We start from the raw sequence: 16,352 nt of genomic DNA on the forward strand, positions 1-16,352 counted from the left end.
GGAAGTGGTCCAATTTGATGATATAAGGCCACACTGAAGGATGCTCCAATAGCTCATGCATACATGATAAGAAATGTCCCCAGGCCCGTAGCAGTTTTCCATCAGCTGCTGAAGGGCATCAACTTTTCTAGTCCAGAGGCAGGGTGATAAAAAGGGCAGAGGCTATGAATTCAGACAGACCTGGTCTTGAACCTTCCATTTTCCTAGGGAAATTTATTTAACTTTTGGAGCCTTGGTTTCCTATCTATAAAGTGGGGCTTACGTGACCTCTCCCAGGGTTTTGTGAGTATTAGAAACAACATAGGAGACCCGCTCAGCAGAGTGCCTGGTGATGAAAGAGTGGAAAGTGCCAATTTGTAAGAGTTATTTCAAATGTTCCTTTGTTAGAAGGCCCAGTGGAGAAAGCTTCAGGCCTTTGGACGGTCATTCGGGCCCTCCTGGAGGTAGTTCATACATACGGAGTGGTGAACCTGGACCATGAGCCAGTCTAGCCTGTAGATTTAGCAGGCTGGACTGCTTCCTGCCCACTCACAATGGAAAGCAATTTTGGTAAGTGCTTAGCTTAATTAGTTTGGGTCCAGACATGCTGTCAAGGGCTGTGCATGCACACTTGTCATCGTGATCATCCACCTGTCTCTGGAAAGCCTGCTTTTCCAGAAGTCCGAGCTTAGCTCCTTGTTCAGTAACCAGATGAAATTTCCATTCAGTCACCTCTCACTCCAGCTCCCTAGGGAGTGCCCTGAAGTCAACACCTTCTTCTACTGATGTAGCAGATCAGAGGAGGGCTGTTAACCTCTCACAGTTAACCTCCTTTGACCTCTTTTGGCCCATCATGGTTACTCTGGTCATGGACCACCTCTGCTCAGGAAGGGAGCTCAGACCAAAGCATCCACCACAGGCTCTGGGTGGCATCTAAGACACTTAATAAATATTAACAACTATGATAGCCCCAGATGATTACATGGGCATCTGAGCTGGAATTCTGGCCTAAAACACTCTCTCTACCCTGCTGGTACTGAAATCAAAAATTCTTCTCAGCAATGACACCAAAGAGTCCACAATGAGAGGAGGGAAGGAAGATGTGTCAGAATACAATCCGATGGTCACTGGAACATAGACTTTTGGGATACACTGCAGATTCAAGATCATGTCGCTTTTCTTCAATGGCTGTTCCAGAGAAAATAAAAAAGACATAACTTTATTTTCCACACCCCACCACTGCCTCGGGCCTCCTGGCTACCATATCATTTTAGCGATGGACGTCAATAAAAATAAATAAATAAATAAATAAAACAGTGAGGAGGCGATGGTAACTGCTCCTGGGGAGACTGTGTAGTGGCCACTCTATTACCCATTGGTTCACCTTCTCACTATCACACATCCACAATAGCATCTCCAGCCTCCACTGCACCGGGACCCTTCCTATAGAAATTACAATGGCCGAGACGAGATATTCACTCTCTGAAACCTACGGCAAGGTATATGACAGTGCGATGGAAGGAAAGAGTAGACAGAGTGCCTTATCGATCTACCTGCCAGCCTGGGAAAGGTGGGCAATAAAAGACTTATTGAAAATCAGAAAAAAAAAAGCACTTATTCTAATTCTCCTGAGAGGGAGTGCTAATGTTGCGTATGAATAAATCCACCCCCTTTCCCCAGCTGGGGATTAAACCACCATCCTCCTAGCCAACCCTCCAAACAGGACAGATTTAAAAATCTTGCAATTTTATTTGCATATAAAGGCCGCTAGATATAGAATATCACAATAAATTTAAAAGAAACAACTGCTTTCCTAAATTTCATTAACAAGGTAACATAAAATAGGATAAAGCTTAACAGCATTTACAATGGGAAAACAGAAATGACTATTAGCGACAATATTTTGTGCTAGCGAAGATTGCATCGACACACAGTGCAAAATGGGGGGAGGGAGAGGAAGTAAGAAGACAATTCAGGGTATTTAAATATAAAGGACAACTAAGCCTTATTTTAGTTACCTTCCATTGCATCCATGTATAAGTCTGTACACGCCTGTAACTGTAACCTAGATTTAACTCAAGTTCTTTGAGATCTTGAGTTCTAAGAAAATGTGTCAGCCCCTTCGGACTTGCGATGCCCTGCTATAAAGCATCGCTTTGCAGTTGTACTGTCCTTGGCAATATTAAACTCCTAACTTAGTCATAATACACAAAAAATATTTATATATATAAACCCATACTGAAAAGGAGTCTGCGCGCTCAATTTTTTTAACTGCGTGAAATACCTGCTCTTGACAGATTCCATTTCCATATTTTTAAAGCTAAAATAATTTAAAAGAAAACAAACAAACAATGAGACCTTGTATAACCACAACATGGATCTCACTAGCTAAGCCATCCTTTTAAACGAGGGTCGTTTTCTTCTCCGGATGCAGCTTTCTTTATAGTGAGGGTGTGAAGAGAAGTCTTTTCCACGCCTACTTTTGCCGAAAAGATTGTTATAAATCCAGGCCACGTCTGCAAAAAAGAAGCATTACCAAGAAAACAACAGCAATAACAAAACACCAAAAAATAAAATACTTCAAACAATACTCTTAAACAGTTGTGCAAATCTGGGTGGTTTTTAAAACACTACCTACCTGTTTCTTTTTTCTTTTCTTTTTTTTTTCTTTTTCTTCCAGCTTAAAGCATATTAAAATAAGACTTTCATCACCTTTTAAAAAGAAAGCTTGGCTGTCCTTTGGCGAATACTAACAATTTACAATGGCGTGGCCTTTGAGAAAACGGAAGTCATTTTACAAATTCACAATGCTCCTTTCATTTCGAATGGACGCCCCATTTAAAAAAAAATAAAGAAGCACAACCTCTAGAGTCATTTGTGTTCCAGTAATTTACAAAAAGAACTCACAGGATTTGGAAATAAACAAGTAAGAGAATGTAAGTTTATAATTAGAAAAATGACAGTTTATAGACCTTCCCTCACATTCCAATTGGGCTTTTTAGAGCTTCAGGAACCCTGTGGGTTTGGAAGGTCAAATATAATTGGAGGGTTGGTCGGTTGAAAGCTGACTGTACACGTTGAGGCATTGATGTACGTTGTATAACCGTCGGTCATAATGCCGTAACCTGTGGAGACAGAGTGTCATGCTTACTGTAATATATACAAATGACAGTGACTCAGTGGTGAGCTGTCAGGCAAGGAAAACTGAAAAAATCTTTGCCAGTGGGCAGTGAGATGAGATTCAATGAAGCCTCCCCAGATGATAACAGCTTTCAGAAGCTGCCTTCCAATTACATTCTGTTTTCTTTAAAGGGAGAATCCTCTACTTCAAAGAAAAGTGATTCTTTTTTTCTTATTTAAACACTAGATTTGTCAGGGAAAGACTGTGATTTCTTTACTAGTGAGAATAAAGAAAAAACATTTCTTCCCCTCTTTTTAAAATATGATTTTCATTTCAAAGCCTTGCATTAATTATTGAGTTCTAGGGAACAGAATGAGTAACATAAGCGACTCCTCAGGGCACAGGCATCCAAATCCCAAATGGGCTTTGGGACAAGTTGGGGGGCGGGGGCGTGGGGGAGAGCACTGCACTGGGATCCAGGAGGGAGGATGCTCAGCTTCCTTATCTAGGAGATAACTGATCTTAACTTCCTCGAATTGTGTGGCTTTGATTCCATTTCACTCAAAAAAGTCAAATAACCGAACACCGAAGTGATTTGCAGAGACATCACCATAAGACCCTGCTTCCTAAGCTCACCTGGGCACTGGATCAAGCCAAAACACTTCCCACATGCAGAATATAAATCTCTTGCAACCTACTGGAAGAAAGTTAAGAAAGTTTTTCTGGGTCTTTGGTATGTATGCCCCTTTTATAATTTTCTTAAATGTTTATTTATTTATTTATTTATTTGCTTATTTAGAGAGCAGAAGAGGGGCAGAGAGAGAGAGGGGGGAAAGAGAGAATCCTAAGCAGGCTCAAACGGTCAGTGCAGAGCCCAATGTGGGGCTTGAACTCATGAGCCATGAGACAATGACCTGACCTGAAATCAAGAGTCAGACACTTAACTGACTGAGCCACCCAGGGCTCCCTTCCAGTTTGATAATTTTTAAATCGTTGAAATTTTTAGCATGTTTGCAAGTTAGCACATATCCCTGGATACCCTATATCTACCTGAGAACCTCTGCAATTAAGTTTGTAATTCTATGTTGGTATCAGGCTCTTATGGCATAAAAAAATATGTCCGTGAAAAATTATCAGGACTTACAGAAACAACAGATTTTTCTTTCTTTCTTCTTTTTTTTTTTTTTTTTTTCCTTTCCATTTGCTAAAATTTCTCCAAGTAAGCCTGTGGAGAGCTTAATGAGGGTCAATGGAAAAATCTCTTAAGAAAAGAAAAGAGGCATTTAAAATGTGCACTGTTTAGTTCTGGGGTCATAAAGTCTTGTTATCTCTCTCCATCAAGAGGTTGGTATTTGCCCTCTCTCTGCCCTCTTCAGCTGTCTTAAGTGAATAAAAGTGAGACACGTTTATTTGAATATGATCTCCTCCCTTCTAAGCAAGTTTATTATTTTGGGGCTTCAGTGGAATTCCCCAATAGTCTGGCTAGTTTAAAGTTAATTAATGATTTAAAAAAAACCGGATGAAATGCAAACTCAGAGGTATGCTGTAGGTATTCAAGCCTGATAACTGTCCCCCAGAACTGCTGTTTAGACATGAACTCCCACCCATTCTCCCCCACCAATCCGGTATCATGCCTTAAAGAAATGCCCTCCTTTTCAGGGACTACGGCTCCAAGTCAGGGTAGGATGATGTCCACTCCTGCGGAGCTGCACCCCGCATTCCATGCACTCAGCTGGTGCCTGCACTTGGGGCAAGCTGAATTTTCTCTGGCATTAGGAGGATGATTTTCAATACGTATGCCTCTAATGCCTAACCTGGAAGCCAATGGATTTGTGGGCTTTGAAAAGCAAACTTGGTTTTCTTGCTTCATCAGACAAGTAGGCCTCAACAACTCACCTGCAGACTCATAAAGAACTCCAGAGTACAAGCTGTAAGCAGGAGCTGTAGAAAATATGGAGGCTGCCTATGTAAACGCACCACTGCACACAAACCCGTGAAATCGGGAGATACTGGTGCGGCCAAGAAAAATCTAATGCCTGCTGAAAGACAGCTTTGTGTCTGTCTAAAGACCCTAGTTTAAAAAAGGAAGGACAGACGAAACCTAGAGCCCTAAAGTTTCCTGGGAGGCTTTTGGATTCTGTGAACTTGACTCCACCCTACCTTGAAAGGCAGAAAGAGGCAACTGGACCAGTTTCCAGTTGGGGGAGATTTAATTATTCCCTTTAGCCTCAGCCCGACCTAATAGCGCTGATGATTTCTGAGAAGTCTGAAATGGTTTTCGGAGGTTCATAAGGAAATGGCTACCTGCAAATCTGCAGGTTCCTGCCATTTCTGTTCTATAACTTTCACTGTGTGTCCAAAGTTATTTTTCAAAGAAAGTCTTGTCTTCTTGGGCCCTGTGTGTATTCCATACGAAACACAATATTTACAGGTAGAAAGAGGCATTGGAAGTTGTTTAGTCTAATATCCAGGCCATTTCTTCTAAATGTCTTAAAGAAAGAATTTGTCCTTTTTTACCTCAGGGCTGTTCTACAGTGGTGGTTAGCAAACATTCCTCATCAGAGCCCTGAGATTCCAGAAGTTGCCTTGGGGTGTGGGGGTGGGGTTGGGGTTGCTGGGTTTTCCGTAAGGTGAACCAGACCTGCTTGTTTCTCTCCACTCTGCTTAAAAGGGAGAATCTCCATATAAAATATTTATCAGCTTTACATGCAGGTATTTCCCCTAACAATTGATATTACAAAAGGTTCTGCCACTGGTAAAAAGAGTTTGACAACACTGTTCCAGTCATTCCAACTGTACCCAAGGTCCCCATTCTGGAATGAGATCATGAATAATGATACAAGACCTTGTGAATGCCTTTCTGCTGGTCTTACCTTCATGGATTCCACCAAATACATGGAGCTTGGGCCGGACTCGCCTCTGGACTGTGTTTAAAAGCTCCACACAGCCGACTCTTTGAAGCTCCTTTGGAACCCAGTCTCGAAAACCTAAGGGCAAAATGCAATCAATACTCTTAATTTTCCTTCAGGTAAGGTTTCATTTAGACTTTCAGGAAGCCATAACTCACAGAAGGTTTATTACATTATCTGTAATCCTAGCCTCTCCATTAAAGCTCACAATGGCTTTTAAGGAACTTTTCACTTGTCACTTTGTCTTCTTTAGGTTCTTGAAATTTTTTTTTGGTTTCCATTTTTTTCTTCCTGTTAATTAACATTTTTTTTTTTCTTTCTGTAAGGGATTTGATTTATGCAGCCCTGGTTTCAAATCTTCATGGGCCTAATGACATTTATTCCCGGCAGTCCTGCAATATCTCTTTCTTTCTCAATTCAGTTACTTTTCTCTCTTTTTTTTATTACGTCTTTCTTATAGCAGTTTACCTCTAAGATGGCTCAAAAAAGACAGGCTAGTAGGGACTGTCTGTAAACTGGCCACAAGATACCTTGCTCTCCTCAGGTACATCAACTTTAACCCTTGGTAGTTCTTGATGACCAAAGCTTGGAAATGGCAAGTTCCTCCTCCAGTCTCCTCTCTGGCAATAGGCAGCAATGTGACCACAAGGTGGCATCCAGTCAGCTGGGGCTAACTGACTACCTTTAAAGTAAAAGCCACTTACTTCCACGTTTAATGTAGAGAATCCATAAAAATTGACATCAATTATAACAAAAGTCAGGTATCTGGATGATTATGGCCAGAAATAGACCCCATTTGCCTGAGCAGGATGGGTGTAAAGAAGGCAGGTTGGACTAATGGCTAAATCGTCATCAGTGGGAATCCATACCACAGCTCTGTTGGTGATTTCTACTATTCAGAAATGATCAGGCAGAAACGGACTGATAAGCTTATTCCACTTTGTTTGACGGAACTGCAGCAATGAAGACAGAGCATTTCTGTAAAGACATGTTAACTCGGGTGTGGGGAGTGGCTAGAGAGTCTGGAAAGAACATCAGATGAAAAGGGGGCCCTATAAAAATTCAACCGGAGGTTTCAAAATTCTGTTTGTTAGGGGAAAAAAAAAATCCTTAATCCACAGTGATTGGCATATTCTATCATGGATGGGTTTTCCTTGAAGGAAGAAATTATCTCATTTCATATACAATCAACCTGAGAAGGCATCCTGCTTATACCATGATAGTAAAGTCTCACGGTGAGATTGCTATTCAACAGGAAAGAATTAAAGGCCCCTCTCCATCCCCACCCCAAACCAGCATTTTCACAAGAATCCCAATAACATACTTTGATTAAGGTTCAACTTTACCTTATGAAAACCTCACCTGACCTTTTATTGTGGAACTCCTTGGGGTAGAACTTACTTCGCTACATGCACAACCACTCTCTGGATTACTCCATATTTACTACAAGTAAAGTAGTATTCAAAGTTTCTGGGATGTCTCAATTCTTTGGAGGCTAGAATGCAGACTTAGGACTACCACCACTAGCTTCTGTACCGACATTAATGGCCTGATGAGTCTGCGAATCAAGTGTTCTGCTCAAAGTTATATTCCAAATAATACTTCAGTCATGTAAAGCTGTCTGTGCTGAGGATATCCAAGTCCTGTTTACAATAAACAGCCCGAGGAGAATCATGTCTGCATGGAATAGCCTGCTCAGGGAAAGGACCGAGTTGGCTGAGATGCTCTCTCTGTAGGGTCTCACTGGGTAACTCAGGGCTGATCAGAATATTTAGCTAGCAATTCAGGATTTAGTCCCTAATGGCTGCAAAATAGGGAGCTTAATTCATTATGATGATAAATGTTGTTGGAAGTGTGATCTTTTAAAACATGGGGTGGGATGGGATGGAATAGGGGGAAAAAGGCATGGGGATGGTGATTCTGAAATACTGAAAAAGTCAGGAACGGATAGATCCTGTGCAAATCTGGACAATTCCCCTGTCTACAACACAACCTGCTTCTCTTCTCTTGCTTCTCCACATCATTAAAATGTGCCACCATGACTCATGCCTTGGCCCTCCCTTCTGCTATTTCTATGTGAAACACAGAGCACTCACTTTCCTTGGAAGGGATGGAAAGCAGCCCTAAGTGGGCTGGAGGAAACAATATCTACAAAGATTAAATTCACAGTAGGGGATGTGTGTTAGATTTTTTATTTTTCAGGTTGACAGAGGAGGGAAGTCATATGGACCACAACCTCAAACCATAGGGAAAGACTGAAAATAACTTATTTGGTAACAAGGGTTTTCTTCCTTTCTCTAAACCAACCTTTGCTAGCATTATGCATTTGAACATTTATTAAGAGTGTAGATTTCATCTTATATGTTTTTTACTGCAATCTAAAAAGAAAGAAAGAAAGAAAGAAAGAAAGAAAGAAAGAAAGAAAAAAAAAAGCTCTCCTACTATAAGTGAAGCATCTGAATTTCCAGAGTTACACCTTTGTTGAATGGGGATCCAGGTGATAGTCCTGTTTGACAATGTTCTGTGGCTAAGCCAAGGAGATAACAAGTTCATGAATAATTAAAAGAGAATTATAAAAGTCAAAAAATCATATTCTGGCCCATAACCTGCGTAACTAAAGGTAGCTTTGAAGCACGCTGGCAATCTAAACCTGGATGTAGTTTCAAGGATTCTGTAGGTTCAAGGATTCTGTAGGATGAGTATCTTTAAGTAACTTTCAATGTAAGTCCTTACTTAACATCTTAGTTTTTTTTTTAAGGATTCTTTGCTTATATAATCAGCTCAAATGTTTAACTTTAAAGATTTCCCAGGTCCCACTATTACATGGGAAAGGATAATGAGCTACTTTAAACAAAAGTTTCCATTATTTCGTTGCCATTCAAAAGCCCTGCAATTGAGAGGTCTGTGCCTTCTTCCTTCCAGTCTCCACTTCCCTTACTCCAAAGTGAATACAGTTCTTAAAATAAATGATCGAGCTCCAAAGACTGTGGTGCTCCATACTGATTTGATTTTCCCTGACTCAACTAAATTAAAAAAAAATTTAATTTCAAAAACACCTGTAAGCCTAGCAGAACTGCTGAGTTTAATTATCATACCGGTTTCTTTAAAGACATTGGCTTTTCTTTTTGTATTCACTTTTCATTTTTTGAAGGAAATGATTATATCCCTGAAGCATTGTTTATTATGCTTGGGGGAAAAAGACATCTATTATGACAAAAGGACAACATTTGCTTCACTTACCTAGAGGAGGTCCGTGTGTCATGAGTATGTCGATGCCCTCAGGGATGAGGTTCCACTTGTCCAGCAGAGACTGACCTCTGGGCAGGTTAAAGCCCCATCCATTAAACCACGGGGTCCTTTGGGGGAGATAATGCACACGGTATCAGGCCAGTGGAGCCACGTTTCTGCTCTACAATATTTCTCTCTCGCACATTCCCCCACGGTTTGCATCGCTCTCTTGTCTCTTTTTGATGATTGGCCCTGGCAGCAGGATGCTTTTTTGTTGACTGCTTCAAAACCAACGCATTTGAAAGCAAGTGTGGAGCCTGCGAATTGTTCAACCAGAAAGGGGCACAAGAGTCTTTACAGTGGAGACTCTACCCAGCCGACCTCTATCAAAATCTTAACAATGTTTTGTCTTCTCCCCCAAATCTCCATGCTTCCTAAGATGCCTAGCTTGGATCCAAAGCATTTCCACCCTTCCGGTAAGAAATTCCATCAGCACCCCTTCCTCCCCATCACTGCGAAACTGCTTTGCTGGAAGGATTCTTACAAAAGTCCTTGGAGAAAAGGACAAGGGCTCTGAAGGTAGAGCATGTACCTCCGTACATGGAGATGTTTTGAAATCCTGGACTGAGAAAGCTGAAAACGTTCGGGGCTCTGACAGGTGACAGGGGATCCAGGGAACAAAGAGCAAGCATGGCCTTTTCCTCCTGTTCTCAAAAGGAAGGTTTGAGGGTCATTCTGGAATCCACTCTCCTGACAGGGAAGGTAAGCAGTCCACCCTCCCAGGAATGAGTTTCTGAGGTTGATGCTCCAGGCAGGCAAAAGTGAATGAATGGGGGTTTTGTCCTCAATGAGAGCACGTCTAATTGGAGCTGAACATGCCTCTACCATTTATAATAATAGAATAACCAATTTTTCTCTGCACATACTACTGGCTAAATCACACCAGAACAAAGCAGTTCCCAGTGCTGTCCTATTCCCAAACATCTAGATATAACCTTTATTTGTTGAAACTGACTCTTTCCCATTCTGTAGGAAAACTCCTCCTTGCTAGCACATACATGTAAAAAACAAGTTGGTCAATTTTCTGGCTAAGCTCAACTTTCCTCTTCAACTTAAGCTGCCCCTTTCGTGCCTATTGAAAGAGGCGACCCTGTGTCCAAGGTAACTTGGTCAGTCACAGCAAGTCAAATGAGGTTCAATCTTATTTAAAGCCAATCATGGGCCAGACTATCAGATTCTCTCAAGACTTGGAACTCAGAAACACGGACCCAGCATTCATTTGGTGGTGGGCACGTACAGGCAAGGACAGAGTGGAGAGGGCAACTGAAAACCATGTGAAAATCTGCCTTACAAGTGAGAAACCTGAGTTCTCACTGAGATGCTTGAAAGAAAGTTCCAGAGGTAAGAGACTGTGTGGCCCCAGTTAGAAAAAGAGAAACCAAGAAAGCACCTGACTTGGGTCCTACAACTATCTTCCAAGTTCCTAAGCCATCCTAAGGGGCTTACTTATAGTAACAATAATAACTTTTAAAGCTATTAATTGTTGAGGGCTTACTCTCTGTCAAGGTACAATTATTCTAAACACTTTATTTGTATTAACACATTTAAATTTCACAATAAGCTCAGGAGGTAGGTACTATAACTAACTCCATTTTACAGAGGAGGAAACTGAGGCACAGAGAGGACAGGTAAACACAACCAATAAATTGGATATGAATCCAAACAATCTGGTTCCAAAACCCACACTCTTAACCACTGCACAATTCCTCTTCTTCCGTAGACTTGAACTAACTTCCTACTTGCCCTGGGTGAGCCTCTTCTGTATTCTTTCAGGTTCAGTGTCTTGTTGCCTGAAGCCAAATGAGCTCTGACCATGGAATCAAGTACTTGGTTCTAAAATCCAGCAATGAGATGGTGGAGTGGACATCAGTGGTTTTTGCCTGCCCGGCTCTTTCACCTTTCTTTTTGTAACAGTGCCTGAAGTTTTTTGGAGAACCTCTCCCTCCACCTCTTAGTCCATGTGCTCTGCAAAGGCTGACCCAACCCTGTTCTAGGATCTCCCTGACCAGTGACTAGTCTAGGGATGCACATGTGACCCAAGCTGGGAGTCATCCTCAGGCTTTTTCTGGTACTACCTAAAAAGAGGTCATGGGTTCCTCTCTGGGATCCTGGGTCTTGAGAACGGTGTAGGCCTGGAATTGCCTGGAAGCTTTGTCTTAGCCACCATGCAGACAGCCCGGGCTTGAGAATCAAATCATCATCATCATCACACACACACACACACACACACACACACACACACACACATGCCAAGCAAAGAAACAAGAGTACCCTGATGACCTTTTGGACATACGGATCCAGTTGTGCCTGAAGCCAATCACATTTTTCCTTTCAACTATATAAGCTAATAAAATATTTTCCTTTTTATTAACTTGAGTTAGGTTCTGTGTCTGCAATCGAAAGAGTCCCAATTCAAACAATTATTGTGTTTAGTGTAAAAACGACCTATGTACTTATTGCAGGTAACACTGTCCACCCCCACCCTTGAACCGACCCCAGAGATGTCCATGTCCTGGCCCCCCAGGAACCTGTGAATATATTACCTTGCATGGTAAAGGGGAATCAAGGATACTGATAGAGTTCAGGAGCTAATCAGCTGACCTTAAAATAAGAAGATTACCCTGGATTATCTGGGGGGCAGGGGGTGATGTAATCACCTGCATCGCCAAAAGCAGAGGAGGGAGGCAGAAGAGGAGAATGGAGTGATGTAACCTAAGAAAAACCCAAAGTGCTGTTGCTGGCTTTGGACATGAAGAAGGAACAACACAAGTCAGGAGATGTGGGCAACCTCCAGAAGCTGGAAAAGGTAAAGAAAGAAAAGGAATTCTCCCACAGAGCCTCCAGGAAAGACACTTTCCGGCTGACATCTGGATTTTAGCCTAGTGAAATCCATGTCAGACTTCTGACCAACAGATTGCAACATGGTAAACAGGTGTTATAAGTCACTAAACTTGTGGTAATTTGTTACAGCAGCCAATAGGAAACTAATACAGTACCTAAAATGTCTGAGCTGTAAACTTCAGGACCTGTGACTGGCCCTGGGCCTCACCTAGAGCACAGCACGTGTTCAATCAACACAGCCTTGGGGTACCTGGGTGGCCCAGTCAGTTAAGCATCCGCATCTTAATTTTGGCTCGGGTCATGATCTCATGGTTTGTGGGTTCAAGTCTTACATCAGGCTCTGAGCTGACCGTGCAGAGCCTGCTTGGGATTCTCTCTCTCTTCCTCTCTCTCTGCTCTTCCCCTGCTCTGTTTCTCTCTTTCAAAATAAATAAAAAAAAAAAACTTAAAAAAAAAAATCAACACAGCCCTCAGCAGCTACACTGCCTTGTAGCTCAGCTAGATGCTATGCTTTTGGTTTCTTTGGAGGATTAGGAAGTGCTGGCTTTCTTATCCCAGGCTGCTGGGGAGGCACCAGGTACCACAGGCCTGAGGGAAGCAGCAGGTAGAACCTTTTTGGGCTCAATTAGTCAATCTCGCTTACATTTGTCTTCTAGGACTTCCTGTCTTCAGGTTCTTAAGCATTTTCATTAGAATCTGAAATAGAGCTGAAATGCCCATTGTTTCCCTTCATTTCACAATGACCTCTTTCCAAGATTTGTCTTAGAAGTAAAAGAAAAAAAAAAAAAAGTTCAGAACCCAGTGAAAACTCAGTGAGCATTTTGGCATGAGAGAGAGAAAAATAAGCAAAAACATCTGTTTTCCTAGGTTTTGAAAACAAGCTTCTGGGCCTATGGTTCCTGTCTGAATGGCAAATAAAGAAGGCTTGAAAGAGTCCCAAGCACACCCAAGTAGTTGGTACAGTGAGGGGTTCTGATTTCGCTGCCAGAGTCTGTCTGAAGGCAGTCAGCCTCTGGACCCCCAGGTCATCCCAGGGGCTTCCAGAGTCAAAGGAACAAGACTTTATTTTCCAGTCTTTCTGAGTTTCTCTCACAGAGTCTTCTTGGGAAACCTATAGTCCTATTGCCCCAGGAAATGCTCCGTTTTTTAAGTGCTTTGCGAAAGAGTAAGATAAGCCCATTGTGTACAGACACCCCAAATTTCATGTTAAGGTAAACTTTAATGTTAAGCTTGTGACAAAATCCAGAAGTTTCCAAGTTAAGGGCAAACTTTAAAAATATCTGGCATTTATTTTGACTCAAACCTGTATGTATGTGTATGAGAGTGTGAGACAAAACTTAAATTATAAGAAAAGGAACATTTATCAAGTCTCTGATATGCTTTATATAGAGGTTTTACACAGACTATTAAATTTAATTCCTCATAACAATCCTTGAATTATTATTAACAGTCCTTGAGTACTGCCAGCTCTATTTTTAGACAAAAAGGCTGAAGATCAGTGATATCAAGTAACTTGTCAATATTCCCAGGATTGGTAAGTAGTGAGTGGAGTGCAAATTCAAACCCGGATCTTCTGGTTCCAAAGCCTCTGCTTTTGCCTGCACAGTGCTGAACTAAAACCTTCTAGCCCAGTTTTGGTTTTGGCTCACACACTTGTGAAGTAAAAACAGGGCTGCTCCGTTCAGTCTCTTAGGCTGAGCACTGTACAACTTCAGCCGGTGCCAGGGCATTGTGTGATTGAAGTGGCTCATAGTAAAAATGCAGTGTGACTTCCAAGATGTTATTATGGCTTTTCTGGGATGTTTTCTGTTCCTTTAGATCCTCCAGATAAGGCCTTTTCCACAAGACAGTGGCCAGGCAATGGTAAAAAGCAGCCCAGTGATGGGTTCCAGAGTTATTCCAGCATGGCGTAATAAATGGGCATACAGAAGAGACCTGTGTGCTAATACTCATTCTGGCATGAATTTACAAACTCACATGAACCTTCAGTAAGAGAAGGCCCCTCAGTGGGCTCCTTTCCTCATCTGAAAAATGAATGAGTACATGGATTTGATGACTGGGTTTCAGGATTGCTTGTAGGTTGCAGAAATCATATGCAGAAGCCACACACCCAAAGCAGGGACATGAAGGGGTGCTCTTGCTGAAGGGCTGGTAAGAAGGGGCTCCGAACCTACTCACTCACTTAGTCTGCTCCTTTCTGGCCTGAGCTTCTGAGCAAAGCCGGCAAAACCCAGCACTTGATGGTCCTCCTATGATCAAGAAATCTTAACATTCTATAAGTCTGTGCAGACTATCAATGTTCTAAATAAATGCCGTGAATTGCTCTCAATGAATTATCTAAATTGCCTGTAAGGGACCGAGTCCAGTGTGGAAGAAGTAACTGCACAGAGCAGAGACCAAATGTGTCAGCATCAATGAATAATGCTTTATCCAGTTGAGTTTCAACCTGAAACATGAAACCCCAGCAGTGAGCCCATCAGGGGTTCACTGGAAAATATGTGCACAGTCGACCTCCCGAGCCCCACAATGGGTTTTGTTCTGTAGCAATGGGGGGTGCGGGGGGGGGGGGAAAGGAGGAGGGAGGAATCCAGGGGAACAATGTCTATTGCCTCAGCCAAGGACTTAATAATTAGCTGTGACTAACAAATACCACATGGGAACCAACTTGTAAGAAAATGTCCCACAAAGCGCCCTATTGCCAGTGGGCCAATCAGGACCTGTAACCCATCTCCTTATAGAGAGGGATTAGAAAACTCAGGCAGCTAGAGCTGCCTGAAGCCACTGGACCAAAGACATGGATGGAAGCTGTGGGTGCTCTCAGGGCTCCCTCCCCCTTGCTCTCGCAATTAGGGGCCCTTGGCCTCTCCAGGCTGAAAGTTCAGGAGCAGGAGCTAAGGGAGTTAACATAGGCAGAATTTGTTCCAAACAATGTCAACACAAAACAGGTTTTCTATATGGAAGCAGGTTGAGATGAAATCGCTACAAAGGTCATCTGTGTTTGCAGTACACGGTGCTGTGGTGTGGGCAGAAGGGAGCTTGCTGGACCATAAATCTGAGGTTGGGACAGGTGAATGGCTGTTTACTCCCCTACCAACGTTAGTGGGGGCCAGGAGCGCCCCAGGAAAGTAGGATTTGTTAAAGAAAAGTCGGCACTTGGTCTGCTCAGATGGGCTATTCAGGTTCACGGCGCTGGTACCTGCTGGTCAATGTCTACAAATTCCCCCAGGTGCAGACGGTCCTGGGAAGGCTGCATCACAAAGACTCAAGATTGGGATTGTGATTAACCATCTCCTAGGTGCCTCCTGCAAAGATGAAGGCTTGGAAGCCTGGTGGGCTCCCCTGGGATTCTGCCTGGAAAGTGTGAAGGGGAAAGTGCAAGGGTTCACAGCTGGGGTAGCGGCCATGCCACTGCTTAGGACTGTGAGAACCTGGGGATTCTGTAAAAAGTTAGCCATTCTTGTTTTGGAGGCAGGAGGTACAAACATGGGTTATGGAATCACAGACCAGTAAAGCCCCAGGTCTGCTACTTACTGGCTTCTCAGTCTCCTCATCTTCCAAATCGAAATGGAGTATCTGCCTATGTGGGTAAAGTGAGATCATTTATGCAAAACGTTTGGGAGAGTACTGGCACAAAGTGTTAATGTGCAGCTTTTAATTTATATATAAGATATATGAGCAATATATGTGTATGTGTATATACACATGTACACACACACACACACACATGCACGCACACAAACACAAACAGTCGCTCATGTTACGTTTTCTTCCTACAACCTCCCAGGCTGCGGCCCATCAAGTAAACAGACCCTCCTGCTCCAGACTTTTGAAGAGTCCCCAGTGAATAGGCAAACATTACTAGATGGCTAGATAGAGTCTGATTTCCTCGGGCTGATTACTTATTAAAAGGCACTTCCTCAGCTCACTTTTGAGTGGAAGTTTTCAAACAGGCACTCGCTCACTCGCTCGCTTGCTCAGTCTTGCATAGACAATCCTGTGGAATGTGAGAGCACAGGGCAAAACGTTAGTCAAGGCTGCTTAGCTGGCTAGTACAGGTGGTTAGATTTTGACAGGATCTTAAATTGGGGGAAGTTCAAGGGAGGGTCCTTGGGTCCTTGGAATATTAATAACAGGGCCCTTGGACAGGTTCACTCGCGGCATTGACAAGCTACTAATTAACACCATCACCATAGCCTGGCATCTCCAGTAAGCAA

The 16,352-nt window shown here is 42.6% G+C and overlaps 1 protein-coding gene across 5 annotated transcripts in view; it reads right to left on the reverse strand.

Moving 5' to 3' along the window:
- Nucleotides 1-1,708: 1,708 nt before the first annotated feature.
- MPPED2 (metallophosphoesterase domain containing 2) overlaps nucleotides 1,709-16,352 on the reverse strand; it is a 176,874-nt gene continuing 162,230 nt past the window's right edge. For 4 of the 5 annotated variants that reach the window (XM_045484842.1, XM_045484844.1, XM_045484843.1 and 1 more), the window contains exons 5-7: nucleotides 9,250-9,365; nucleotides 5,974-6,087; nucleotides 1,709-3,104 (exon numbers count right to left, since the gene is read on the reverse strand). In XM_045484842.1, coding sequence (XP_045340798.1) covers nucleotides 2,986-3,104; nucleotides 5,974-6,087; nucleotides 9,250-9,365 — 349 coding nt within the window. In that variant the 3' untranslated portion in view covers nucleotides 1,709-2,985. The remainder of the gene's footprint in view (nucleotides 3,105-5,973; nucleotides 6,088-9,249; nucleotides 9,366-16,352) is intronic. The other variant, XR_006714152.1, reaches the window with a different exon arrangement.

Source organism: Leopardus geoffroyi, chromosome D1 (assembly GCF_018350155.1).
Source record: "Leopardus geoffroyi isolate Oge1 chromosome D1, O.geoffroyi_Oge1_pat1.0, whole genome shotgun sequence".
Lineage (NCBI taxonomy): Eukaryota > Metazoa > Chordata > Mammalia > Carnivora > Felidae > Leopardus > Leopardus geoffroyi.